The sequence below is a fragment of the Numenius arquata genome, chromosome 2, assembly GCF_964106895.1.
Source record: "Numenius arquata chromosome 2, bNumArq3.hap1.1, whole genome shotgun sequence".
In the NCBI taxonomy this organism is placed as follows: Eukaryota; Metazoa; Chordata; class Aves; order Charadriiformes; family Scolopacidae; genus Numenius; species Numenius arquata.
This window is the reverse complement of record NC_133577.1, coordinates 132,345,504-132,372,420: the sequence shown is the minus strand read 5'-3', so window position 1 is coordinate 132,372,420 and position 26,917 is coordinate 132,345,504. Positions and strand designations below refer to the sequence as shown.

The 26,917-nt window shown below is 67.8% G+C and overlaps 3 protein-coding genes across 6 annotated transcripts; 2 read left to right on the top strand and 1 right to left on the bottom strand.

Moving 5' to 3' along the window:
* Window positions 1-1,687: 1,687 nt before the first annotated feature.
* LOC141462538 (adenylate cyclase CyaB-like) lies at window positions 1,688-3,473 on the bottom strand. Its single transcript, XM_074144441.1, has 4 exons — window positions 3,311-3,473; window positions 2,935-3,036; window positions 2,663-2,788; window positions 1,688-2,000 (listed from the first exon to the last, which is right to left on the bottom strand). The coding sequence occupies exons 1-4, from the start codon at window positions 3,467-3,469 to the stop codon at window positions 1,857-1,859; spliced, it is 531 nt and encodes a 176-aa protein (XP_074000542.1). The 5' UTR covers window positions 3,470-3,473; the 3' UTR covers window positions 1,688-1,856.
* A 118-nt stretch (window positions 3,474-3,591) lies between these two features.
* CHKB (choline kinase beta) lies at window positions 3,592-8,063 on the top strand. The gene is made up of 11 exons (XM_074168060.1): window positions 3,592-3,792; window positions 4,738-4,846; window positions 5,070-5,183; window positions 5,375-5,508; window positions 5,727-5,831; window positions 6,201-6,259; window positions 6,417-6,504; window positions 6,610-6,718; window positions 6,818-6,924; window positions 7,073-7,154; window positions 7,285-8,063. The coding sequence occupies exons 1-11, from the start codon at window positions 3,653-3,655 to the stop codon at window positions 7,339-7,341; spliced, it is 1,104 nt and encodes a 367-aa protein (XP_074024161.1). The 5' UTR covers window positions 3,592-3,652; the 3' UTR covers window positions 7,342-8,063.
* Window positions 8,064-10,994: 2,931 nt separating this feature from the next.
* Window positions 10,995-23,999, top strand: CPT1B (carnitine palmitoyltransferase 1B). 4 transcript variants are annotated; one of them, XM_074144198.1, is made up of 19 exons: window positions 10,995-11,053; window positions 13,246-13,409; window positions 13,514-13,653; window positions 14,508-14,679; window positions 15,102-15,203; window positions 15,291-15,428; window positions 15,760-15,837; window positions 15,930-16,037; window positions 16,740-16,824; window positions 16,938-17,133; window positions 17,806-17,991; window positions 18,075-18,180; window positions 19,185-19,301; window positions 19,752-19,916; window positions 20,861-20,995; window positions 21,828-21,980; window positions 22,780-22,893; window positions 23,128-23,220; window positions 23,722-23,999. In XM_074144198.1, the coding sequence occupies exons 2-19, from the start codon at window positions 13,269-13,271 to the stop codon at window positions 23,809-23,811; spliced, it is 2,319 nt and encodes a 772-aa protein (XP_074000299.1). In that variant the 5' UTR covers window positions 10,995-11,053; window positions 13,246-13,268; the 3' UTR covers window positions 23,812-23,999. The 4 variants fall into 4 exon arrangements, with proteins under 4 accessions (XP_074000299.1, XP_074000301.1, XP_074000302.1 ...); XM_074144200.1 differs by lacking the exons at window positions 10,995-11,053; window positions 15,930-16,037 and having other exon boundaries at window positions 13,269-13,409; window positions 15,760-15,857; window positions 16,757-16,824; XM_074144201.1 differs by lacking the exons at window positions 10,995-11,053; window positions 21,828-21,980 and having other exon boundaries at window positions 13,269-13,409; window positions 23,722-23,990.
* The last annotated feature ends 2,918 nt before the right edge of the window (window positions 24,000-26,917 follow it).

Below are 26,917 nucleotides of genomic sequence, written 5' to 3'. Positions count from 1 at the left end.
CACTGAAAGAGGGGAGATGGAGCTGAGATGTGGGGAAGAAGTTCTTTGGTGTGAGGGTGGTGAGAGCCTGGCCCAGGTTGCCCAGAGAAGCTGTGGCTGCCCCATCCCTGGAGGGGTTCAAGGCCAGGTTGGAGGGGGCTTGGAGCAACCTGGTGTGGTGGGAGGTGTCCCTGCCCAGGGCAGGGGGTGGCATTGGGGGGCCTTAAGGTCCCTTCAACCCAAACCATTCCATGACTCCATGATGGGTGGCAGCGCTTGGCACTGAGCTGGGATTAAGCTGGGGCCGTGGCTGTGCCAGGAGTGGAGCCCAGTGGTGCCAGGGGCAGCGGGGGGGCCTGGAGATGCTGCAGCAGTAGATGGGTGAGCGGGGAGCTGGTGGGCTGGTGGCATCTGTGCTGCTGTGCCATCTGCCTGCTGCCACGGTCCTGTGCCTGCCTCATCCTGTACGCGGGGTGGGGGGGGGGGCAGGGCTGGGGGGTCTGTGGGGCAGCATGGCTTGTGGAGAGGAGGTAGTGGCTGGGGACTGGGCTGGGCAGGGCTCACCCTTGGGGCCAACGTGGGGCAGTCCCCCCTGCACTCCCTCCCCAGGGAGCAGGGCTAAGAGCCGCCCTGGGGCTGGGACCCCTCTCCCTGCCGTGGTCCGGCCCCTCCACTGGCACGGTGACTCACGTCATCTACCGGACTTACGCAAAGCATCTGACCCTGTCCCACACGACATCCTGGTCTCTAAACTGGAGAGATGGGGGTTTGATGGATGGGCCACTCAGTGGATGAGGAACTGGCTGGATGGGTCCACTCAAAGGGTTGTGGTCAACAGCTCCATGTCCTGATGGAGACCAGGAACGGGTGGGGTCCCTCAGGGGTCCGTACTGGGACTGGGGTTGCTTCACATCTTTGTGGGTGACATGGATAGCGGGATGGAGGGCACCCTCAGCATATTTGTGGATGACACCACACTGAGCGGTGGGGTGACATGCCAGAGGGACAGGATCCAGAGGGACCTGAACAGGCTGGAGAAGTGGGTCCCTGTGACCCTCACGGGGTTCAACAAGGCCCAGAGCAGGGTCCTGCCCCTGGGTGGGGGCAGCCCTTGGTCCCAGCCCAGGCTGGGGATGGAGGGATGGGGAGCAGCCCTGCCCAGAAGGGCTTGGGGAGGAACATGGAGCTGTTGGAGTGGGGCCAGAGGAGGCCACGGAGATGCTGGGAGGGCTGGAGCCCCTCTGCTATGGGGACAGGCTGAGAGAGTTGGGGGGGTTCAGCCTGGAGAAGAGAAGGCTCCGGGAAGACCTTAGAGCCCCTTCCAGTCCCTAAAGGGGGGGGCTCCAGGAAAGCTGGGGAGGGACTCTGGATGAGGGAGGGGAGCCCTAGGAGGAGGGGGAAGGGTTTGACACTGAAAGAGGGGAGATGGAGCTGAGATGTGGGGAAGAAGTTCTTTGCTGTGAGGGTGGTGAGAGCCTGGCCCAGGTTGCCCAGAGAAGCTGTGGCTGCCCCATCCCTGGAGGGGCTCAAGGCCAGGTTGGAGGGGGCTTGGAGCAACCTGCTCTGGTGGGAGGTGTCCCTGCCCAGGGCAGGGGGTGGCACTGGGGGGGCTTTAAGGTCCCTTCCAACCCAAACCCTTCTGTGATTTGATGACTGTGGGTGCCCTGACCTCGGCACCAAGCCCCCAGCACCCACCAGAGCGGCTGGTCCCAGGCACGGATCCCATCCGTCCCCAACGTTTATTGTGCAGCAAAGGGCATGGGGCATCATTTGTCTGCAGGGGGGGGATGAGGGGGAGCTGGCCCAGCCCTGTCCCCCTGCTCTGGGTGCTGTCACAGCCCATTAAGGGGTGGCAGCGAGGGGCCACCAGCGAGCCCTCACGAGCCTGACTGCCCCTTGGCCAGGAGAAGGTCCAGGTAGGCCCCGGAGATCAGGTCCTGCTCCTCGATCCCCAGCTCCTTCATCAGCTGCCGGGCCACGCGCTCACCATCCTCCACCGTCTGCTCCTCAGTCAGCACCACCTGCGGGCACAAGGAGGATGAGGCCGGGCCCCCCAGGGACAGCCCCCATGCCCCAGCAAGGCCCCACCATCCTGGTTTCATCTGGGACAGAGTTAATTTTCTTTCAAGCGGCTGCTGTTTTTTCGGATTTGGTATGAAAGGGGTGTCAATAACGCATATTGGTTGAGTTGCTGCTAGGTGATGTTTATACTATTCAAGGACCTTTCTCAGCTCCCACAGAAGCTGGGAAGGAGCACGGACAGAAGGATGGAAGGGCCAGTGGGACATTCCGTACCACAGACCTCAGGCTTGGTGGAGAAATGGGGGGTGGCCGGGGGTGGAAGTGTGTGATCACTGCTGGGGATGGGCTGGGGAACCGATCACCGGGTGGTGAGAGTGACTTGTGCTGGGTTACTGCATCTTGTATGTTCTTTTACCATTGTTATTATTATTATTTATTATCATTAATATTGTTATTTTCTTTTTTCTGTTACTGTTCTAATAAATGGTCTTTATCTCAACCCACCAGGTTTTTTCCCCCTCCCTTTCTTTCCCCTCCCCTCCTCTTCCCTTCCCTTTCCCCCCCTTTCTTTCCACCCGCCTGTGGGGAAGCGGCAGAACTGTGGAAGTGGCTTCGTGGTCCCAGCTGCCGGCCAGGATGAAGCCAGACAACCCCCCCTCACCTCCAGCTCCAGGAAGTCCCCCAGCCCCTCCACGCTGTCCAGGTGCACCCGGGTTTGTCCCACGAGGTAGAGGAGTCGCTCCTTCCTCACCACGCCCAGGATGCCCAGCGCCTGCCCCAGCACCGCCTGCAACACAGGAGAGGAGCTGGGAAGGGGGCAGCCACACCAGCAGGCCGTGCCAGGGGGGGCAAAGCCAAGGGCAGGAGCCCCCCGCAAGGCAGGGAACAGCCAGCACCCCCGGGTGCGCTGTCCTGGGCCCCCCCAGCACTCACCTCCAGCCCGTCGGGGTCGTCTGTGGGGGTGATGCTGAAGCAGGAAAGCTTGGGGCCGGCGGCGTCGGGGCGCTCATAGAAAATCAGCTCCCCCCCGCCATCCTGGGAAGGGGCAGAGCCAGGCAGCAGAGGCAGGGTCAAGGTCAGGCAGAAGAGGCAGGGTCCACGAGGGTCAGGGTCAGGGTGGGCAGAAGAGGCGGGGTCCACGAGGGCCAGGGTCAGGCCAGGTCGGGGTCAAGGAGTGTCAGGAAGGGTCAGGGACCGTCAAGGGGGGTCAGGGACCATCGGGGGGGTCAGGCAGGTTCCGGGTCCGCCGGGCCGGGCCCACAGGCCGCGCCCCCCCAACCCCGAGAACCCTCCACCTCCCCGCCCTCACCCTCCTCCGCCGCAGCTTGAGCCGACCCCTGGGGACGCGGAAGAAGGTGTCTGCCTGCACCAACACCTCCCCGGCCCCCCGCTCCTGCAGCCGCTCCGCCGCCCCCCGCGCCGCCGCCGGCGCCCTCAGCCGCGCCTTCACCTCCACGTTGCGCCGCATCCCCCGCCTCTCCCCATCATTGCTGGTGCGTCGTGACGTCATCACCGGGCGCGCGTTCCCATTGGGTAGAGGCGGACGGGCGCGCCGTCCCATTGGACAAGCCACCGCCTCGCCCCGCCCCGCTGGGCCGCGACGGGCGGATCCGCCGCCCGGCGCGGCCCAGCGGGACGGGGCGAGGCCGCCATGGCGGCGGGGGGACGGGGTGATGGAAGCGGGGCCGTGCCCGCCGCTACCCGCCTGCAGGCCTACGCCTGGTGCCGGGAGTTCCTCGCCGGTTCCTGGAAGCTGATCGGGCCCGAGGAATTTGGCATCGGGCCCGTCAGGTACGGAGCCGCTGCTGGGGGGGGGGGGGGCGGCGGGAGGGTTAGCCCAGGGGGGGTGGGGGGGTGCGGTGACCGGGCCCCTCCTCAGTCTTGCCCGGTGTCCCCCTGTGTCACCCCGGTGTCCCCTGTCCTACCCGCCTCGGTGGGCCTGTTGCCGCACCAATTGGTGGCCCCTGTCCCTCTCCCGGGGGCCCAGTTCCGCCCTCGACCGGTGCCCCTGTTGTGTCCCCCCCCCCCCGACCGGTGGCTCTGTCCCCCTCCTCGTGCCCCCCAGTTGCCCCCCCAACTGGTGTCCCTGTCCCCCTCCCGGTGTCCCCCAGTTGCCCCCCCGACTGGTGTCCCTGTCCCCCTCCCGGTGTCCCCCAGTTGCCCCCCGACTGGTGTCCCTGTCCCCCTCCCGGTGTGCCTGTCCCCTGACTGGTGTCCTCCAGTTGCCCCCCCCTCCCAGGGTCCCTATCCCCCTCCCAGTCTCCCCCACTTGTGCTCCCAGCCAGTGACCCAGTCCCCGTCCTGGTGCCCCTGTTGCCCCCCCGCCCGGTGGCCCAGTCTCCCCCACACTGTCCCACTGTTGCCCCCTCCCGGTCTCCCAGTGTCACAGTCATCGCCCTCCCAGTGTCCCCTAGTTGTCCCTCTGACCAGTGGCTCAGCTCGTCCCCAGACCAGTGTCCTTATCCCCCTCCTGGTACCCCTCTCGCCACCCTGACTGGTGGCCCAGTGCCTCCCAGTTGCCCTCCCAACCAGCGGCCCTTTTGCCCCACTGACCGGTAGCCCAGTCCCCTGACTGTTGGCCCTGTTCCCTGCCAGGTTCCCTAGTCCTACCCCTGCTTCCCCCTCAGGTGGCCCTGGCCCTCTCCCAGTCATGTCCCCACCCCAGGTTCCCCATTTGCCCCCCCCCCTCCCCCCCAGTGACACCCCCCGCAGCCCCTGACCACCCTGTCCCCGCAGCGGGGGGCTCAGCAACCTGCTCTTCAAGTGTGCGCTGCCGGAGCACATCCTGAGCGTGGGGGACGAGCCCCGGCAGGTCCTGCTGCGCGTCTACGGGGCCATCCTGCAGGTGAGTGCGGGCGCTGGGACCCCCCTGACCGGCAGCACCCCCTGACCGGTAGCACCCGGGCAGCTGCAGGGCTCGGGGGTCTGCCGGCATCTTCCCCCCAGCAAGGGCCTGGCAGCTGCCCTGTGTCTCCCGAGGGGCTGCGGGGGCGGTGGGGGATTTGGGGGGGCCATAGGGGGTTTGGGGGGCTGTGGAGTCTTTGGGGGCTCACGGCCTGTGTCCGCAGGGCGTGGACTCACTGGTGCTGGAGAGCGTGATGTTCGCCATCCTGGCTGAGCGGGCGCTGGGGCCACGGCTCTATGGGGTCTTTCCCCAGGGGCGGCTGGAGCAGTACATTCCGGTACAGGATGGACCCCCCCCCTCACCCCATCCCGCTGGAGCCCACCTCGGGGGGCTCCTCACCCCGGTTTGGGCCAGACACCGCAGGGAGGGCCACCCCATGGGGCTTCTCGTGGCGCCGAGGGCAAGGCTGGCCCCCCTCGGGGTGGGTGAGCCCCTCGCATCGCTGCTGTGTGTCGTCCCCCCCCCCAGAGCCGGCGCCTGCGGACGGAGGACCTGCAGGACCCCGACATCTCCAAGGAGATCGCGGTGAAGATGTCGCGGTTCCACGGCATGGTGATGCCCTTCAACAAGGAGCCCAAGTGGCTGTTTGGGACCATGGAGTGGTGAGGGCACCCGCCATCCTCCCGGGTCACCTCCGCCCCCAAAATCCCCCGGGATCCAGAGCACGGGGATGCTTCCTGGCTGCCGGTGGGACGTACGGGAACAGGGCAGCTCCGCAATGGCCCTGGCTCGATGCCGGGCTCGGGAGAGAGGGGATTTTGCGGGGGTGGCAGCACCCAGGGGTGTCCGTCCCACCGCAGCGCCATCTCCTCGGCTCCAGGTACCTGAAGCAGATTTCGGAGCTCACCTTCTCCGAGGAAGAGCAGCTGAAGAAGTTCAACCTCCTCCAGGCTTACAACCTGCAGGAAGAGATGAAGAGCCTCAGGTGAAGCCTCCCCTGCCTGCTGGCACGGCGCGGGGCGGGCACGGACCCTCTTTCATTGCCAACCTCCTCGCGTGGGGGAGTCTGGGGGGGGGGCACAGCTTCTCTGGAAAGCGGTCCCTTCTGTCACATGTCCTCGGAGGGTGCCCTCCGGCTGAAGGCCGCACACGGGTCCTTGGGGGGCAGCTCTCAGAGGGGTCCTGGTGTCCCCGGGGCAGGGTCCCCACCAGGTTCCTCACGCTCTGGGTCCCAGCTGTGTCTGTAGCTCTGTCCGCCCGCATGCGGTGGCAGCGGTGGCCCCCATGTCCCTGTGTCTGGTGGGCGAGGGCCAGCGGATCCTGCCCCCGCTGAGGCGTCTCTCCTGACCCGTAGGGAGCTGCTGGAGGCCACCCCCTCGCCGGTGGTCTTCTGCCACAATGATGTCCAGGAGGGTGAGTGCAGGGGCTGTTCCCCGGGGGGGGGGCGGGTCTCTCTCCCTGGTTGCCCGCCCTGGGCACAGGCTCGGCCTCCTGCCTTCCCGAGCTGCCCCCCAGCTTGGGGAGAGCTGGTGGGCCCCCCTCAAGCCCCCCCCATCCTGTCTGTGCGCAGGGAACATCCTGCTGCTGGCCGGGCACGAGGCTTCCTCCTCCGAGAAGCTCATGCTCATCGACTTCGAGTACAGCAGCTACAACTACCGGTGGGTCTGGGGGCTGGGGGGGGCCCTGCAGCAGCCCCCACAGCACAGGGGGGGGCTCCTGCCTGCGAGGGGCCGGGGCTCTGCTCACCCTCCCCTTTTCCCCAGGGGCTTCGACATCGGCAACCACTTCTGCGAGTGGGCTTACAACTACACCCACGACTCCTGGCCCTTCTTCAAGGCGTCCCTGGAGAACTACCCCAGCCGCCAGCAGCAGGTAGAGCAGGGGGTGCTCCCAGTGAGGGCGGGGTGCGCCTCGAGGAGCCTGGGGAGGGTGTCCCAGACCTGGCAGTGCCAGCTTCTGTCCCCCTTCCAGTTGCATTTCATCCGGCACTACCTCTCGGAGGACTCGGGGCGAGGTGGGGACACCACGCACCAGGAGCAGGCCCGCATCGAGGAGGAGATGCTCACCGAGGTCAACCGGTGAGGAGCACGCCGGGGCCTGGGGGGAAGGGGGGTTTCCTGCGGCCACAGGGGCCGTCCTGGGGGCACAGAGAGGGCAGCATCCCCAAAACCCTCCTGCGTTGGTGTGGGGGGGGTCCCAGTGGGGCTGACGGCCGCTCTCCACCAGGTTCGCCTTGGCCTCTCACTTCTTCTGGGGGCTGTGGTCCATCCTGCAGGCGAAGATTTCCACCATCCAGTTCGGGTACCTGGTGAGCGCTGCCCGTGGGTGCCTTGTTGCCAGGGGACCCCTTGCACGTCCCCCCTCCTCTGCCGTGGGGGGGCTGGGGGGGGTCAGAGAGGGACATGAGAAGCCCCTGACTCCCTTTTCCCCCCTCCCAGGACTATGCACAGAGCCGCTTCGAGGCCTATTTCCAGCACAAGGCACAGTGGTCCTGAGAGTGGCAACCTCCGCAGCCGCCCCCCCCCAGCAGTGCCAGGGACACAGGACATGTCCCCTCCCCACGGGGCTGCCCCCTGTGCTGCCGGGGCGGGGGGGGGGCTGCCCCCCAGCCTGGGCTGTCCAGCCCGGGTCTATAACGGTTCGGGGGGGCTGGTGCTTGTCTCCGCTCCCCAGGGCGGAGCAGGGAGAGAGGTGGGTCTGCCTGGGTGCGTGCCCCCCCCCCAGGGGACATCCTGCCCTGGAGAGGGGGGGGCACGTTGGCCGTGGGGCTGCAGTGCTGCCCCCTCCCTCCTCCCTGCCTCTGTCACAACCCCCCTGCGCTGGCACGTCCCTTGCCTCTGCACTGCTGGCACCGAGTGGGGCTTGAGCTGCAGGTCCCGACTGGGGGGAGCCCCCTGCCCCAGCTGGCAGCAGGGGGGGCTGGTGCAGGCTGTGCTGGGGGGGGACACACACTGTGGCTCGGCTGTCTTGGCTGTCCCCTGCACGGTCCCGGTGCTGAGAGGGGTCCGGGCAAGGATGCTGAGAGTTCCTGGGGTGCTGAGGGGTGCGGGGGACCCACATTTGCGTCTCATTCCACCCCCGTCCCCCTCCCCGGACCCCCCTGTGAGCCACTGGCCATCCCCAGGGGCTGCTGCTGACACACACACACACACACACACACCCCGACAGCAGAATGTAGCCTGCCCTCAGACCAATAAACGCTGCGCTGGTGCCCGGCTGCTGGCTCTCCGTGTCCCTGCGGCCACTGCCCCCCCTCCCTGCTAGCCCCCCCGCCCCGGTGCCTCCCAGGCTCTGCCCGGCCATCCTGCCCCGCCACTGCTGGCTGGTGCGGAGGGTGGGGGGCTGCCCCACAGCAGCATGTGCTGGCCCTCTCCCTCAAACCCCTCTCCCTGGACCCTCTGTCCCTTGTCCTCCCATCCCCAGACCCTCTGTCCCTTGTCCCCCTCTCCCTGGACCCTTTGTCCCTTGTCCCCCTGTCCACAGACCCCCTCTTCCATGGCCCCTCTCCCCCATTCTCCCAGCCCTTCTCCCCTGTCCCCCTATCCCCAGACCCCCTCTCCTCTGTACCCTCTCCTGCTGTCCCCAGACCCCCTCTTCCATGGCCACTGTCCCCCGTTCTCCCATCCCTTGTCCCCCTTTCCCCAGACCCCACTGTTCCCTGTCCCCAGACCCCCTCTCCCCCGTCCCCTCTTCCTTGTCTTCCACTCCCCAGACCCCCACTGTCCCCTCTCCCCCGTCCCCAGACCCCCTCTCCCCTGTCCCCTCTCCCCAGAGCCCCCAGCCAGTGCTGGGGGGGGGGGCAGGGGGGGCTGTGGTTTGGGACAGGCGGTGGGTGCCGCAGCTGATGCCTGTCCCAGGCTGGAGAGGACAATGGGGGGCACAGGCTGCGATGGGGACACAGGAGTCCAAGGCTGTGCCCACTCCACACCCTGGGGGGGGGCTACCCCCCCACCCTGCCCCTGTGCCCGGCCCCGAGGGTCTCGCCCATCGCAGTGGCTCCAGTTTGCCCTATGGTGGGGGCGATGCTGCCCCGTCTCCCCCGACCCGCACTGCTCCGGGGCCTTCAGTCCCCCGGGATTATTTCTGGGTGACGTTTGGTGCTGTCCTGACCCCCCCACCCCCAGCCCCCCTGGGGAGGGGGCGATGCTCTGGGGGTGCTCGGGACGTGCAGGTAAGTGTGGGCTCGCTGCCTGCCCCCTCCCCTGCCCCACAGTCTCTGCTTCCCCCAGTGCTGAGGTGTTGGGGGGCTCATGTGTGTGTCCGTGCTCCAGCTCACTGTGGCCCCCCCAGAACCTTCCCTGGCCAAAGCCATGGGGCCATGACCTGATGGGGGCCCGGCCCTGTGTGCCCGTCCCTGGCTCTAGGGTCTGAGTGTGGGGCAGCATGGGGGGGCTACGTGGGGGTCCAGGCCCCCGCGCTCTCCCTGGGCTCTCGCCTGGCTTCTCTTTCACCCATGGCCCGGATATTTATAGCCCAGTGGCCAGCGAGCGGCTCCGTGGGGCTGGGGGGTCCTTCCCCCCAGAGCAGGGAGGGGGGCAGAGGCCTGGGGGGCTGCGCAGGGGGTGAGCTCTGGCCATGGCCGGCACCGGGCACACGCTCCAGCATGTCTGCATGTGCCACCTGTGCACACGCGTGTGCCACGCATACACATGTGTGCCCCACATGCATCCCCCCATTGTTTGGGGGGCAGCTCTGCCCCGGGACGGTGTCTGGGGGCTGTACTGGGGGGTCTGTGCTGCTGGGGTCCCCTCCAGGGAGCGGAAGGCCAAGGCCTCTGGTACGGGGGGCAGACCCCACCCGGCCATGGCACAGGATCAGGCCCGGGGAGCAGGATGGGCTCTGCACAGCCCTGACCCCCGGGCAGCCCCACGGCCGAGACGGGGTGGGGACCAGCCTGCGTGGGCAGGGACTTGCCCAGGGGTGTGGGTCCCTTCTGGGGGTGTCTGTCCCTTCCTGGGCTCTTGGTCCCCTCCCGGGGTGCCAGTCCCCTCCCGGGGTGTCAATCCCTTTCTGGGCTCCCGGTCCTCTCCTGGGGTGCTGGTCTTTTCCCGGGGTGTCCATGCCCTCCCGGTGTCCCCGTCCCCTCCCAGGGTACCGGTCCCTTCCTGGGGTGTCCTGGTCCCCTCCTGGGGTTCCAGTCCCCACCCCGGGGTGCAAGTCCTTTCCCGGGGTGTCCATCCCTTCCCGGGATGTGGGCCCTTTCCCAGAGTGTGGGTCCCCTCCCAGTGTCCCAATCTCCTCCCGGTGTCCCGGTCCCTTCCAGGGGTGTCCGTCCCCTCCCGGTGTTCCCGGTCCTTTCCCAGTGTCCCTGTCCCTGTCTGGGGTGTCCCGGTCCCCTCCCGCTGTCGCCATTCCCTCCCAGTGCCCCAGTCCCCACCCGGGGTCCCAATCCCTTCCCGGGGTGTTCCAGTCCCAGTCCTTTCCCGGGGATGTCCATCCCCTCCCGGTGTTCCCAGTCCCCTCCCAGGGTCCCAGACCCCCTCCCGGTGTCCCAGTCCCTGTCCGGGGGTGTCCATCCCCTCCCGGTGTTCCCGGTCCTTTCCCAGTGTCCCTGTCCCTGTCTGGGGTGTCCCAGTCCCCTCCTGGGGTAGAGGTCCCTTCCGGGGGTGTCCATCCATCCCCTCCCGCTGTCCCCATTCCCTCCCAGGGTCCCGGTCCCTTCCCGGGGAGTCCCAGTCCCCTCTCGGTGTCCCAGTCCCTGTCCGGGGGTGTCCATCCCCTCCCGGTGTCCCAGTCCCCTCCTGGGGTCCCGATCCCTTCCCGGGGTGTTCCGGTCCTCTCCCGGTGTCCCAGTCCCTGTCCGGGGGTGTCCATCCCCTCCCGGTGTCCCAGTCCCCTCCTGGGGTCCCGGTCCCTTCCCGGGGAGTCCCAGTCCCCTCTCGGTGTCCCAGTCCCTGTCCGGGGGTGTCCATCCCCTCCCGGTGTCCCAGTCCCCTCCTGGGGTCCCGATCCCTTCCCGGGGTGTTCCGGTCCTCTCCCGGTGTCCCAGTCCCTGTCCGGGGGTGTCCATCCCCTCCCGGTGTCCCGGTCCCCTCCCAGTGTCCCCTCCCGGGCCCCGCGGGGGGGGGCGGAGCGGCGGCCGTTTCCATTCCGGGCGTTGTGGCGGGTCCCACCCGCCGCCGGAGTCCGGTTACCGGCTCCCGGACGCCGCGGGGGCAGGAGCCGCCGTCCCCGGGGCCGCCGCCCGCCCTCCGCGCCCCCGAGCAGGTACCGGGACCCCGGGGAAGGGGACGGGGGGGGGGGTCCCACACACGGGGGAGCCCCGCGGGGGGCGGGGGGAGCCGCGCTGGGCGGATACTCCCCGGCGGTGGCGGACCCCGCACCTCCCAACGTCCCTCCAACGTCCCCGTGGGGGCGTCCTCCGCCCCCCACCCAGCACCCCTTGTCCCCCCCCAGCCCCACGGCTCCCCACGCCGCCGTGGGTCCCACCGCTGCCCCCCGTGCTGCCCCGCCCCGTCCCGCTGCCCCGGTGACCTTGTGGCCTTGGGGGGGGGGGGGTAGGCCGGACCCACGGGGGGGTCGTCCCATGGTGGGGGGGGAGAAGACCCGCGATGGGGGCCTTCCCACCCGCGGATGTGGGGCCTGGGGGGACACTGCCGCGCTGTGACATGCAGTGCCATGCTGTGCAGTGCCAGGGCGTGCCATGTATGACTGTGTGCAGTGCAGTGCCATGCAGTGCTGTGCAGTGCAAGGCCACGCCACGTATGACTCTGAGCAGTGCAGTGCCATGCTGTGTAGCACCGTGTAGTGCTATGCCGTGCAGTGCAGTGCAGTGCTGTGCAGTGCTGTGCAGTGCAGCCTGCAGCCGGGCAGTGCCACGCACTGCAGTGCGCTTTTCCTGCAGGGTGATGCCGTTTAGCACTGTGCCGTGCAGTGCCATGCAGTGTAATGCAGTGTGGCGCGGCACAGGGCAGAGCGGTGCAGTCCAGTGCAGTGTAATGCACCCCACTGCGGTGCGGTGTAGCCGTGCCGTGCGGTGCAGTGCGGTGCAGTGCCACGTAGCCGTGCAGTGTGGTGTAGCCACGCAGTGCAGCACGATGCAGTGTAGCCATGCTGTGCAATGCGGCGCAGTGCAGTGCAGTGCCATGAGGCCATGCGGTGCGGCGCAGTGTTGTGTAGCCATGCAGTGCGGCACGGTGCAGTCCGGTGCAGTGCAGCTGAGCAGCGCAGTGCGGTGTAACCATGCGGTGCGGTGCAGTGCAGTGCAGCCATGCTGTGCAGTGCGGTGCGGTGGAGCACGGTGCAGTGCAGCCGTGCAGTGTGGTGCAGCGGTAGCAGTGTGACTTGGCTCTTGCTGAGTGGCTGCCGTTTCCTCCAGCCCAAGAATGCCCTTGTGAGGGGACACCCTCAGCACCGGGGCCCCCCCCTTCCCCACGGCCCAGGCTCCAGCAGCACCCGCAGGCTGAGCTCTGGGCTGGCACTGGCTGTGCTGACACTAGAGAGTCCCCAGAGACCCCCGCCATCCCCACAGAGGGGGCCCCCCCAAGCTGGCACCAGCTGTGCTGACACCAGAGGGTCTCCGCGGACCCCAGCTGTGCCCACAGAGGGGTACCCCCCAAGCTGACACTGGAGGGTCCCTGGGGACCCTGGCTGTGTCCAACAGAGGGGTTGCCCTGGGCTGGCACCGGCTGTGCTGACACTAGAGGATCCCCAGGGACATCCGTTGTGCCCGCAGAGGGGTGCCCTCTGGGCTGGCACTGGCTGCACTGACACCAGAGGGTCCCCAGGGACCCCGTCTGTGCCTGCAGAGGGGTCCCCCCTGGGCTGGTACCGGACAGTCCCTGGGGACCCCAACTGTCCCCACAGAGGGGTACCCCCCGAGCTGACACCGGCTGTGCTGACACTGGAAGGTCCCCAGGGACCCCGGCTGTGCCCGCAGAGGGGTCCCCCCTGGGCTGGCACTGGAGGGTCCCTGGGGACCCTGGCTGGTCCAACAGAGGGATCCCCCTGGGCTGGCACTGGCTGCCCTGCCACCAGAGGGTCCCTGGGGACCCCAGCTGTGCCTGCAGAGGGGTCCCTCCTCGCCCCACTGCTCCTGCTGCTGCGGGGACGGGGACAGGGACACGGACGGGAACAGCGTGTGCCGCGTGTGCCACGTGCCGGCACAGGGGCAGGTGCAGCCTCGTCCCCCGAGGGTCTCAGGGCAGGCAGGGGACAGGCGGAGGGGGGTGTGTGTGTGTCAGCGTCACCGTCCCCTCTCCCCAGCGCCGGGGACGGTGCCGGAGGCGTCACTGACCCTTCCCTCAGTGGGCACCCGGCCAGCGCCGCGTGACTGGCCCGTGGCACGCACCCCCCCCACGGCACGCGGCCACTGCCAGCAAGGGCACCCGCCGTGCCGCTGGGTCCCCCCCCGCCATCCCGGGGGTGACCATCCCCGTGTTCCCCCTCACCCCCCGCAGGTGCCGGCAGACCCCCCCCCACCATGGCGGAGGCTCACCAGGCCGTGGCCTTCCAGTTCACCGTCACCCCCGAGGGCTTGGACTTCCACCTCAGCCGGGAGGCCGTCAAGCAGCTCTACCTCGCCGGCCTCTCCTCATGGAAGAAGCGCTTGGTCCGCGCTAAGGTGGGACCAGCCGGGGGCAAACGGACAGTGGGACACACCCCCCCCCAGTCCCCACCGTCCCCCCTGTCCTGGCCACCCTGACCCCCCCCTCCCTGTGCCCACAGAACAGCTTCCTGACCGGTGTCTACCCCGCCTCCCCGTCCAGCTGGATGGTGGTCGTGTTGGCCACCGCTGGCTCCTTCTACTGCCAGGTGGACCCCTCCCTGGGGATCATCGCCCGCATCCGCCACTGCCTGCCCGAGAGGTGAGTGTGGGCAGCTCGGCTCGGGGGGGAGCACCCCCCCCAAACCATGGACACAGTCCCACCAGCCTCCTCCCCCGGGGAAGACCACCTCCCCATGTCCCAAGCCATGGGCATGGTCCCACCAGCCACATCCCTTGGTGGGGACCAACCCCCCCACGAACCATGGGCATGGTCCCACCAGCCACATTTCCCTGGGGGAAACCACCACCCCCAAGCCATGGGGACAGTCCCACCTGCCCTGTCTCCCAGGGGCACCCACCCCACATGTCCCCAACCCCACCAGCATGGCCATGGGGGGCTGAAGCATCTCCCAGGGGGCGTCCCACCCCACACATCCCTACCCCTGTGGCATAGCCCCACTTGGGGACCTCTCCCAGGGGTCCCAGTACATGTCCCCCAACACCATGGTCATGGCCTTGCCTGGGGATGTCCCGGAGGGGGTCCTACCCTTGATGTCACTGGTGGCCATGGGAACATCGCTGGTGGCCACATGGACCTCGCTGGTGGCCATGGGGACATCACTTGTAGCCACGAGAACCCCCAGATGGCCACAGGAACCTCACTGTTTGCCACTGGGACCTCACTGGTGGCCTCAGGGACATCGCCTGTGGCCACAAGGGCATCACTGGTGGCCAAGGGGACCCCCTGGTGTCCACGGGAACCTCTCTGGTGGCCACAGGCATATCACTGGTGGCCACTGGGACCTCACTGGTAGCCATGGAGACCTCACTGGTGGCAACTGGGAAGTCACTGGTGGCCACAGGGACCCCGCTCGGGGCCACGGGGACATAACTGGTGACTGCTGGGACCTTGCTGTTGGCCAACCCATCACGTCCCCCCCTCTGCCCCCGCAGCCAGCTCCTGAGCCCCGAGAGCCGGACGGTGGTGAGCGCCGCGATCTTCTCCACTGGCGTCTGGCTCTCGGCCGTCCTGCTCTTCCGGCAGACGCTGAAGCTGCTCCTCTCCTACCACGGCTGGATGTTCGAGCCCCATGGCAAGATGAGCCGCAGGACCAAGATCTGGGTGGTGAGCGGCACCGGCACCAGCCGGGCAGGGCAAGTGGTGCTGAGCAGGGTGTTGCGTGTCTCTGTCCACGTGTGTGCGCACGTGAATGTGCAGCACGATGGGGGCTGGGGGGGCTGCAAAGCTGCTGCTGACGGTGGGAAGGAGCTGAGCCTGCTCCGTGGCAAGGAGACAGGGGTTGCTGGTGGCCCAGGGGGGCTGCAGGAACCAGGCAGCGAGGCTGAGGTGACATGGACACTGCAGGGATGGGACGGGGACACTGCAGGGATGGTACAGTGTTCAGGGACTCTGCGGGGCTGGGATGGGACAGGGGACACTGCGGGGATGGGACAGAGAACACTGTAGGGCTGGGACAGGGGACAGTGGACATGCAGAGCTCTGCCCTGTCCCCTGTGTCCCCTCCATACCCTCCCTGTCCCCTGCAGGCGCTGATGAAGGTCCTCTCCGTCCGCAAGCCCCTTCTCTACAGCTTCCAGACCTCCCTGCCCAAGCTGCCCGTGCCCTCCGTGGAGGCCACCATCACCCGGGTAAGGGGCTGGGGTGGCACAGGAGGTCCCATCGCAGTGGGACAGGGACAGGGGGTCACACCAAGTCCCCCCTCCTTGTCCCCTCAGTACCTGCAGTCGGTGCGGCCGCTGATGGATGATGAGAGGTACGGGAAGATGGAGGCTCTGGCCAAGGAGTTCAAGGAGAAGACGGCTCCACGGCTGCAGAAGTACCTCATCCTCAAGTCCTGGTGGACCACCAACTACGTGAGTACCCTCAGCTTCTCCAGTGCTGGAGGAGGGGGGACCACCACCGCGTGTCCCCCCCGGTGACTGTACAGCCGTTGGAGGGGACACGCGGCGGTAGTCCCCCCTTCCTCCAGCACCAGTGATGGTGACCCCAACCCAAGCCCAAGGTCCTACTGTCTCCCCATCATCATGGGAAGAGGGGACTTGGGTCCTCCTGGCTGCCCCAGCTGGGTCATTAAGGACAGGGGGGGTCTTGTCTCTATCCATCCCTGTCCTCATCCATCCTTGTCTCCATCCTTGTCCCCATTCATCCCTGTCCCCATCCTTGTCCCCATCCCTGTCCCTGTAGGTCAGTGACTGGTGGGAGGAGTACATCTACCTGCGCGGCCGTAGCCCACTCATGGTCAACAGCAACTACTACGCCATGGTAAGGGCGAGGGGGGACACGCGGCCCACCACTGGCAGGACCGAAACCCCCCCACCAGCATCCTCACCCCTTCCTTGTCCCCCCCACCCCAGGATTTCCTTTACGTCACCCCCAGCCACATCCAGGCTGCCCGGGCGGGTAACGTGGTACACGCCATCCTGCTGTACCGCCGGAAGCTGGACCGCGGGGAGATCCCCCCCGTGAGCATCCCAGGGAGGCTGGGGGGAGGCAGTGGGTCTGGGGGGCTTGGGGAGAGCAGGGGAGTGTGTGGGGCAGGGGTAGGGCCAGGGGGGAGTCGCTGTGGGGCTGGCACAGGGTGCCGGGGCAGCTGGGGGGCTCAATGGGTCTCGGGGGGGCTGAGGGTCTGGGGAAGGGGCTCTCAGGGGGGGTGGGGAGCATAGGGCTTGGGGGGGTCTGGTGGGACTGGGGGTCTTGAGGGGAGGAGGGGAGGTTGTGGGGCAGGAGTAGGGCCAGGGGGGAGTCGCTGTGGGGCTGGCATGGGGTCCCAGGGCTGCTGGGGGACTCAGAGGGTTGCAGGGCTGGGGGGGGGTCAGTGGGGCTGGGGGTCTTGGGGAGAACAGAGGGGCAGAGGAGGCTGTGGGGAAGGGGTAGGGCCAGGGGGAAGTTGCCGTGGGGCTGGCATGGGATCCCAGGGTTGCTGGGGGGGGGTTGGGGGTGTCTCGGGACGGGGGTGTGTGTGCAGGACGGGGGGGGGGTCCACTGGGGCTGGAAGTCTTGGAGAGAGCAGGGGGGCTGGAGAGGCTGTGGGCCAGGGGTAGGTCCAGGGGGGGAGACAGTGTGGGGCTGGCATGGGGGCTCAGGGGGCTGCTGGCAGGCTCGGGGGGCCGGGGTTGGGGGGCTGAGGTGCCCTGCCCCACCCCCCTCACCGCTGCCCCACACAGATGATGGCGCTGGGCATCGTGCCCATGTGCTCCTACCAGTCGGAGCGGATGTTCAACACTACCCGCATCCCCGGCAAGGAGACGGGTACAGGGGGACCAGGGGGGCTGGGGGGCCATCCCTCCTGCGGGGTCTGTCCCGGGTGGGCTCCCGGGGCCGTGGGGCGGCAGTAACACCCGTGTGTGTTCCCCCACCCCCAGACACGCTGCTGCACCTGGTGGACAGCAAGCACTTGGCCGTCTACCACAAGGGCCGCTTCTACAAGGTCTGGCTCTACTATGGGGGGCAGGTGCTGCGCCCCCGCGACCTGGAGATGCAGTTCCAGCGCATCCTGGATGACCCCTCGCCCCCCCAGCCTGGAGAGGAGCGGCTGGCGGCACTCACTGCCGGAGAGAGGTCCGGCACCTCCTGCGGGTGCTGGGGGTGCTAGGGATGTTGGGGATGAGGGGATGTTGGGAATGTTGGAGATGATGGGGGTGTTGGGGATGCTGAGGATGTTGAGGATATTGGAGATGAGCGGATGTCGGGGATGGTAGGGATGTTGGGAATGTTCAGGGATGGTGGGGATGCTGGGGATGAAGGGATGTTGGGGATTTTGGGGATGTTGGGGATGTTCAGGGATGAGGGGCTGTTGGGGATGAGGGAATGCTGGGGCTGTTGGGGACGCTGGACATGTCAGCCTGGGGGCAGCAGGAGCAGGCTCAGGGGCTGGGGGAGATGCTCTGGGATGGGGTCCCTGAGCCCCCCATGTGTGAGTCGCGGTGATGGGCTCAGAGGCCTCAGCAGGATGGTGGGCATCAACAGCCCTGTGCCCCCCGGCTTCTGGAGCTGGAGCCTGGGACCACCCTTGGGTGGGAGGGCTGCAGCGTGGGTCAGGATGTGGGGGCAGTGGGCTCAGGGGGCTTCATGGGACAGTGGCCATCTCCAGCCCCACACTTCACACTCCCGGTGTCAGACCCCGGCACCACCCTTGGGTGTGGGTCAGGGCAGTGGGCTCGGGGGGCTCGGCGGATCTTGGTGGGTGCGGGCACCCCCAGCCCACTGCCCTGACGCCGTGGGTGCCCGCAGGGTGCCCTGGGCCGAGGCTCGCGCCCGCTTCTTCAGCCACGGGAAGAACAAGGCGTCGCTGGACGCCATCGAGCGAGCGGCCTTCTTCCTCACGCTGGACGAGGAAGAGCACGGCTACGTCCCGGGCCAGGAGGGCTGCATGGATGCCTATGCCAAGTCCCTGCTGCACGGCCAGTGCTACGACCGGTGGGCACCCCCCCAGACCCCCACCCTGAGCCTTTTTCCCCCCCCTCCAGTGCCCACCCTGCCCTCACCCCCCCTCCCCACAGCTGGTTCGACAAGTCCTTCACCCTGGTGGTCTACAAGAACGGGAAGCTGGGGGCCAACGCCGAGCACTCCTGGGCTGACGCACCCATCATCGGGCACCTCTGGGAGGTAACAGAGAGGCAGGGGGTCACCCCTGGGCTGGGCACCCCTACGGGGCACCCCGGGGCTGAGGAACCCCTCCTGGGCACCCCTAGTTGGGCACACCTAGGTGGGCATCCCCCCTAGGTGGGCATCCCTGTTGGGGACCCCCAGGATGGGGACCCCCATTGGACACCTCCAGTTGGGCACCCCCGGTCGGGGACCCCTGTTGGGGACCCCCCAGTTGTGCACCCCCACTTGAGGATGCCTATGGGGCACCCTGGGGCTGGGGATTCCCATGGGGCACCCCAGCTGGGCACCCTCCTTCGGCACCCTGGGGCTGAGGCACCCCTGTTGGGGACCCGCATTATACACCTCCAGGTTGGCACCCCCAGTTGGGAACACCTGTTGGGGACCCCCCCATTGGGCATCCCCAGTGGGGACCCCTGTGGGGCACACCAGCTGGGCACCCTCCTTGGGCACCCTAGTTGGGCTCCCCCAATTGGAGACCCCTGTTGGGGACCCCTATGGGACACCCCGGGGCTGGGGACCCCCATGGTACACCCCAGCTGGGCACCCCCAATTGGGCCCCCCAGTTGGGCACCTCCAGTTGGGCACTCCCAGTTGGGGACCTCCCCAGGCTGGAGACCCCCACTGGACACCCCCAATTGGGCACCCCCAATTTGGGACCCCTGTGGGGCATCCCAGGGCTGGGACCCCCCATTTAGGTAACCCCCAGAGGTTGGCACCCCCAGGCTGGGCACCCCCAGAGGGACACCCCAGGGCAGGGGACCCCCAGTTTGGCACCTCCAAGCTGGGGCCCCCTCCTGGGGTGGGGGGGGTTGGAGGGGTCTTACTCAGGGGGAGCCCTGGGGCAACCTGGGGTGAATGGGGCTGAGGGGGGGTGCATGGGGCCACGTTGGGGGCAAGTGGGGCAGCTGGGGAGTGAGTCGGGGGGGAAAGGGTGATGTTGGGGGGCTTGGGGGACTGGGGGGCTGGTGTCCCACACTCAGGGGCACCTCTCCCCCCCGCAGTTCATGCTGGCGACAGACAAATTCCAGCTGGGCTACACCGAGGGGGGACACTGCCTGGGAGAGCCCGACACCCTGCTGGCCCCCCCACAGCGTCTCCAATGGGACATCCCCCAGGAGGTGGGTCTGACCCCCAATACCCCCTCCCCCCGGGCCCTGCAGGCAGGATCTTGGGGTGCCCCTGCACCCCATGGCAGTGGGGTGGGCTCTGTGCCCCTCACCAGCCCCCTGCACCCCACAGCATCGGGGTGGGCGCTCTGAACCCCGGCCACCCCCGTGCACCCCACCAGCCCCCTGCACCCCACAGCATCAGGGTGGGCTCTCTGCCCCCCACCAGCCCCCTGCACCCCACAGCATCAGGGTGGGCTCTCTGCCCCCCACCAGCCCCCTGCACCCCACAGCATCAGGGTGGGCTCTCTGCTCCCCACCAGCCCCCTGCACCCCACAGCATTGGTGCACCGGGATCCCATCACCCTGCAGTGTCCCGGTTTCCCTGGCATCCCCCTGCCCTGGGTGATGGGGGGGTCGGTTGTGGTGCCCCCCATTTGCCACAGCTGTGTCCCCCCTCAGTGCCGTGCCGCCATCGAGAGCTCCTACCGCCTGGCCAAGGCGCTGGCCGACGACGTGGACTTCTGCTGCTTCCAGTTCAACCGGTTTGGGAAGGGGCTGATCAAGAAGTGCCGCACCAGCCCCGACGCCTTCATCCAGATCTCCCTGCAGCTCGCACACTTCCGCGTGAGCGGCACCCACTGGAGGGATGGGGACAGGGATGGGGACGTGGGGATGGGGGCAAGGATGGGGATGGGGACATGGGGATGAGGATAGGGACGGAGATGGGGATGGGGACACGGACAGGGACAGGGATGTAGATGCAGACATGGAGATGGGGACGTGGGGACGGGGAGAGGGACAAGGACAGGAATGCAGATGGGGACATGGGGATGGGGACAGGGACAGGGACATGGGGATTTGGATGGGGACATGGGGATGAGGATAGGGACAGAGATGGGGATGAGGATAGGGACAGAGATGGGGATGGTGACACGAACAGGGATGTGGATGGGGACATGGGGATGGGGATGGGGACAAGGATGGGGATGGGGATGTGGGGACTGGAACAGGAATGTGGGTGGAGACATGGGGCCAGGGATAGGGACAGGGACGAGATGGGGACATGGGCATGGGGGCAAGGATGGGGATTGGGACATGGGGACAGGGATAGGAACAGGGACAGGTATGGGATGGGGACATGGGCATTGGGGCAAGGATGGGGATGAGGACATGGGGATGGGGATGGGGACAGGGACGGGGACGGGGATGCGGATGGGGACATGAGGATGGGGGGACAGGGATGGGGACACCAAGATGGGGTCATGGGGATGGGGACAGGGATGGGGACATGGGGGCAAGGATAGGGACAGAGACAGGGACGGAGACAGAGACAGGGATGGAGATGGGGACATAGGGATGAGGACAGGGATGGGATAGGGATGGAGACGTGGGGAAGGGGACAAGGAGATGGAGACATGGGGACAGGGACATGGGGATGGGGACAAGGATGGGGACATAGGGAAGGGATTGGGCAGATGGGGATGGGATGGGGATGGAGATGGGGATGAGGATGGGGACAGGGACAGCATCCCCCGGTGATGCCCCGGTCTCACCCGGTCCCTCCACAGGACAAGGGCTGCTTCTGCCTCACCTACGAGGCCTCCATGACGCGGCTCTTCCGCGAGGGCCGGACGGAGACAGTGAGGTCCTGCACCGCCGAGGCCACCGCCTTCGTGCGCAGCATGGTGGACGCCCACCAGACCGTGAGCAACCGGGGGCTGGGGCTCCAGCCCCACAACTTCCCCTCCCCACACCTCCCCCCCAGCCCTCAGCTCCCTCCTGCCGTCCCCAGCCCGGTCGGGGCTGTCCTTGCAGCCCCTCTCTCCGCTGGCCCCATCCCCTGGGAGGTCCCCATCCCTCAGGGATGTCCCCGTTCCTTGGGGAGGTCCCCATCTCTCATAGACACCCCTGTCCCTCATAGAGGGTAGGACCCTCTCCCTCATGGTGCTCCTCGTCTCCTGGGGAGGTCCCTGTCTCTGGCAGATGTCCCTATTCCTTCCAAATGTCCCTGTCGAAAGTGCCCATCCCTCACAGAGGTCCCCATCACTCAGGGAGGTCCCCATCTCTGGGAGAGGTCCCTTTCCCTGGGAGAGGTCCCCATTCCTCAAGAACATCCCTGGCCCTGTGGAGATCCCCATTCCTTGAGGACATCTCTGTCCCTCTGGAGGTCCTCATCCCTTGAGGACATCCCTGTCCTTGTGGAGTCCCCATCCCTCAGGGACATCTGTGTCCCTGTGGAGGTCCCCATTCCTCGGGGACGTCACTGTCCTTGTGGAGTCCCCATCCCTTGGAGACATCCCTGTCCCTGGGAGAGGTCTCCATCCCTTGGAGACATCCCTGTTCCTGTGGAGGTCCCCATCCCTCAGGGATATCCCTGTGGAGTCCCCCATCCCTAGGGACCATCTCCCCCAGGGCTTCGCGGCCATTGTGTCCCCAGGGCAGGACGGGGGAGGCCCCACCCCAGGCAGAGCACCCGGGGGGTGGCGTGTTTTGGGGGTGCTGGTGTCCCCGCCCCGATCCCGTCCGTCCCCACAGCGTGTGGAGCGGCAGCGTCTCTTCAAGCTGGCGGCGGAGAAGCACCAGCAGATGTACCGCATGGCCATGACGGGCGCTGGCATCGACCGCCACCTCTTCTGCCTCTACGTGGTGTCCCGGTACCTGGGGGTGCAGTCCCCCTTCCTGGCACAGGTCAGATCCGGGGCTGGGGGGAGTGGGGGGGGGGGGGGGGGGGGGAAAGGGACACGCGTGTGGCACGTGGGACACGGCACGGGCAGCGGGGTGCAGGGGCTGGGGGCTGTGACCATGGGTGGGGGGGTGCATTGGGGTGCTGAGGGGCCACAGTGGGGTGCAGGAGGGTACAGTGGAGGTGCAGGGGAGGAAAAATGGGGTGCAGGGGGGAGCAGTGGGGTGCAGGGGCGGCACAGTGGGGTGCAGAGGGGTGCAGAGGGGTGAAGGGGAGGGAAAATGGGGTGCGGGGGGGCAGCAGTGGGGTGCAGAGTGGTGCAGGGGCCACAGTGGGGTGCAGGAGGGTACAGTGGAGGTGCAGGGAAGGAAAAATGGGGTGCGGGGGTGAGCAGTGGGTTGCAGTGGGGTGCAGAGGGGTGCAGGGGGCACAGTAAGGTGCAGGGGGGGCACACTGGGGTGCAGGAGGGTGCAGTGGGGTGAAGGAGGGTGCAGGGGGATGCGGGGGGGAACAGTGGGGTGCAGGGGGGCACACTGAGGTATGGGGAGGGCAGTGGAGGTGCAGGGGGGAACAGTGGGGTGCAGCAGAGTGCAGTGGGGTGCAGTGGGGTGCAGTGAGGTACGGGGCATGCAGAAAGGTGCAGGGGGCACAGTGGGGCGCAGTGGGGCACTGACCCCCGTGTGTGCAGGTGCTGTTGGAGCCCTGGCGCCTCTCCACCAGCCAGACAGTGGGGTGCATTGTGGTGCAGTGGGGCGCAGTGGGGTGCAGTGGGGCGCAGTGGGGCACTGACCCCCATGCGTGCAGGTGCTGTCGGAGCCCTGGCGCCTCTCCACCAGCCAGACGCCGCAGCAGCAGCTGAAGATGTTCGACCTGAACAAATACCCCGACCACGTCTCCACCGGCGGCGGCTTCGGCCCCGTGAGCACCCGGGGGGGGGGAAGCTGGGGGGGCAGTAGAGGCTAGGGGGGGCAGTGGGGCTGGGGGGAGCAGGGAGGGCAGGTGTTCAAGGGCAGGAGTGTGGGTCTGTAGCACATAATCCCCCCCACCATGGCTCTGGGGACAGTGGGTGCCCCCCGCCCCAGCCCCATGGCCCACGGGGGTGCCGGGTGCCTCCCCAGGGGTGCTGTGACCCCGCTGACCCCTCAACTGCAGGTTGCAGACGATGGCTATGGCGTCTCCTACATCATCGCCGGGGAGAACCTCATCACCTTCCACGTCTCCAGCAAGTTCTCCAGCCCCGAGACGGTGAGAGCCCCGGGGGGCGTCTGGGGGGCTCCCCCGTGTGAGGGGGTTGGGGCTCTTCGGGGGGGGCTGCAGGGGCCATCCATCCTGCAGGGTCTCCTGTGGGGTCCCCATGGGCCTGGGGCAGCACGCCCCTACCCCAAGCCTGACCCCATTGTTTCCCAGCCCCTCTCCTGTGGGACCCTGGGACCCCCACCCCACCATGTCCCAGCCCCCATCCTGTGGGACCCCCCTACCCCACCATGCTCCTGTGGGACCCTGGGACCCCCCACCCCACCACATCCCAGCCCCTCTCCTGTGGGACCCCCCGCCCCACTGCATTCTAACCCCCCCGTCTTGTGGGACCCCCACCCCACTCCAGGCTCATGGTGCTGCCCATGCAGGACCTGCTGGGGGTCCCAGGGTGCAGGGGTTGCCCCAGAGGCTGGGGAGGGGGGGGGGCCGGGGCTGGGGCCGGGTCTTGGAGGGGGGGGGGTCTCAAGGCTCATGGGTGCCGCCCCCCAGGACTCAAAGCGCTTTGGGAGGAACATCCGCCAGGCCATGCTGGACATCGCCGAGCTCTTCGACAAGCCGGCCGAGAAGGGGGGGAAGTGATTGGTGGGGGACTCAGACCACCGCCCGGGGGGGGGACGACACACAGAGGCAGGGCCAGTGGGGGCCACTCCGAGCCCCGGTGCTGGGTGAATTGGGGGGGGGGGGAGGAGGGAGGGGGTGCGGGGTGCAGCGAGGGTGTTGCTGCTCTGTACATGCTTCCAATAAAGGCTGTTGGTGTGAGCCCCCCCTCCTCGCTCCCTGCCCACCGTCAGGATGGGGACCCCCACCGTGGAGGACCCCGGGGCTGGGGAACCCCTACATCAGGCAGGCACACCCCGGGCTGGGGTCCCCCGTGTCCCCAGGGGTGGAAGGGGGTGCAGGCAGAGGGGTGCAGGCAGGGGGTGCGTCAGCAGCTCCATGGGCGCCAGATGAAAGGTGCTGTGGGCCAGTGCCCGGTGCCTGGTGGCCAGTGAGGCGTACCCGCCGGCTGCCTGCGTGTGGGTGACGGGGAGTGTGCAGTGGGGCACGGCGGCAGGGACAGGTGCTGCGCAGAGCCCCTGGGCCATGTCCGGCACTGGGGGGGGGGGGGGCGCCTCGCCCCGTGAGACACCCCACGGGTGATGGGTGGTTGCCATCACCCTCCTCCCACTGGCCACCCGCACCCATCCAGCTCGCCCAGCTTGGCACAGCCTGGCCAGCACCCAAGGGTGGGGGGCAGCCAGCCTGGAGATGCTCGGCGGGTGGGGGCCAGGCTGGGAGCCCCCCATGGCCTCAGCCCGGGGTGCTCCGGCTCCAGGACACAGGCTGAGAGACCACCTGGCACCCATCCCCTGCCTGCACATCCCTGCCTGCATCCCCTGCCGGTACCCCCTGCCTTCTCATCCCTGCCTGCACCCCCTGCCTGCACCACCCTGCCTGCACCCCCTGCCTGCACATCCCTGCCTGCATCCCCTGCCTGCACCCCCTGCCTGCACATCCCTGCCTGCACCCCATTTCTGCATTGAGTCCATGTCCTGCCCCCAAGTCCTGCACTGGGGTCACATCTTGCACCCCAGTTCTGCAATGGGTCCATGTCCTGCACCCCAGTTCTGCAATGGGTCCGTGTCCTGCACCCAAACCCCACACTAGGTCCGTGTCCTGCACCCCGATTCTGCACTGGGACTGTGTCCTGCACCCCAGTTCTGCATTGGGGCTGCATCCTGCACCCCAATCCTGCATTGGATCCCTGAACTGCACCCTGACCCCACACTGGGGCCGCATCCTGCACCCAAATCCCACAATGGGTCTATGTCCTGCCCCCCAGTCCTGTGTTGGGGCCACATCCTACCCCCCTGATCCTGCATTGGGGCTGCATCCTGCGCCCGAGCCCCACAGCCCAGCCCCAGAACCCAGCCCCCAGCCAGGGGTCCCGGAGTTGGGGACCAGAGGTTGGAGCTGAGGAGCAGAGATTGGAGTCTGGGGCCAGGAAGTGGGGTTGGGGACCAAAGGTTGGGATCAGGGGACCCTGGAGGCCGCAGGCAGGGGGCTGTGCCGGAGCCGCCGGAGCGCATCTGGAGCCAGGAGGGGTGTCTGGAGCCAGGAGGGGTGTCTGGAGCCAGGGCTGGTCCCCGCTCCCTTATCTGATCCCAGCGTGGGCACCCGGCCCAGCCCCGGCCCCGCTCCGCTGCCCCACGCTCCACCGCCTCCACCCCGGGGGGGGACACACACCCCTGCAGCAGGGTGCTCCCCACCACCACCCCACTGCTCCCCACTACCCGGCATCACTGGGCCCGTGGGGTGCGTGGGGCTGGGCTGTGGTGCTGCACCGGGGGTCCTAGCTGCTGCCACCCCCACCCGTGGGGCAGAGACCCGGCCCCACACTGGATGGTGCTCACGCTGGTGTGGTGGGTGCTCACAGGAGCCATTGGTGCTCACAACGGAGATGTGGGTGCTCACGATGGAGCCGTGGGTGCTCATGATGCAGCTATGGGTGTCCCACTGGTGTGGTAGTTGCTCATGTTGGTGTGGGTGCTCACACCAGAGCTGTAGGTGCTCATGATGGAGCCATGGGTACCCCACCAATGTGATGGGTGTTCACCAGAGCCATCAGTGCTCACACCGGAGCCATGGGTGCTCACACCAGAGCCATCAGTGCTCACACTGGAGCTGTGTGTGCTCACGACAGAGCCGTGGGTGCCCACACTGGTGTGGTAGGTGCTCATGCTGGTGTGGTGGGTGCTCACAACGGAGCCGTGGGTGCCCACACTGGTACGGTGGGTGCCACAGGAGCCCGTGGCCAGGGCTGGCACAGAGGAGACCACCCAGTGAGGGGGTCTCGCCGTGAGGCTGTGCCAGCTCGGGCGCCCGCCTGCAGACGTCGGAGCCGTGGGGCGGCCGTGGTGCCCTTTGATGTGGGTGCCAGCAGCGGGTGCCACACGCCCCATCTGCCCAGTGCCCCACACCCCTGTGCCCCACACCCCCACACCCCAGCCCCTATAAAGGTGTTGGGGCGGCCACGTCCCATTCCAGCCGGGCTCATCTCCACCTCGCTGCTGCAGGAGCTGGTGGGTGCTGGGGCAGGGGGTGCCAGAGTGTGGGGTGCCAGGGGATGGGAGGTGGGTGCTGGTGCAGGTGGTGGGTGCCCGGGCAGATGGTGAGGTGGTGGGTGGTGGTGCAGGTGGTGGGTGCTGGAGCGGTGGGTGCCTGGGCAGATGGTGGGGTGGTGGGTGGTGGGGTCCCGGGCAGGTGGTGGGGTGGGGGGTTTCTGGGGCAGGCAATGGGGCAGTGGGTGCCTGGGAAGCCAGTGGGGTGGTGGGTGCTGGGGAAGGTGGTGGGTACTGGGGCAGGCAGGGGGGTGGTTGGTGCCCAGAAGAGTGCTGGGGTGGTGGGCGCTGGGGTGATGGGTGCCTGGGCAGGTGGTTGGGTGGTGGGTGCTGGGGAAGGCAATGGGGTGCCAGGGAAGGCGGCGAGTGGTGGGGAAGGTGGTGGGTACTTGGCAGGAGGTGGGTGGTAGGTGGCCAGTGGGGTGGTGGGTGTTGAGGAAGGTGATGGGTTGTGGGGGGGTGGGAGGCGGGGGCTGCCCAGGCAGATGGTGGGGTGGTGGGTGGTGGGGTCCCCACCCCCCGCCCCCACCAGGGGGCTCCCCAGAGGGGCTCCAGCCACCCCCGTGCCGCAGGGAAGGGAGAGG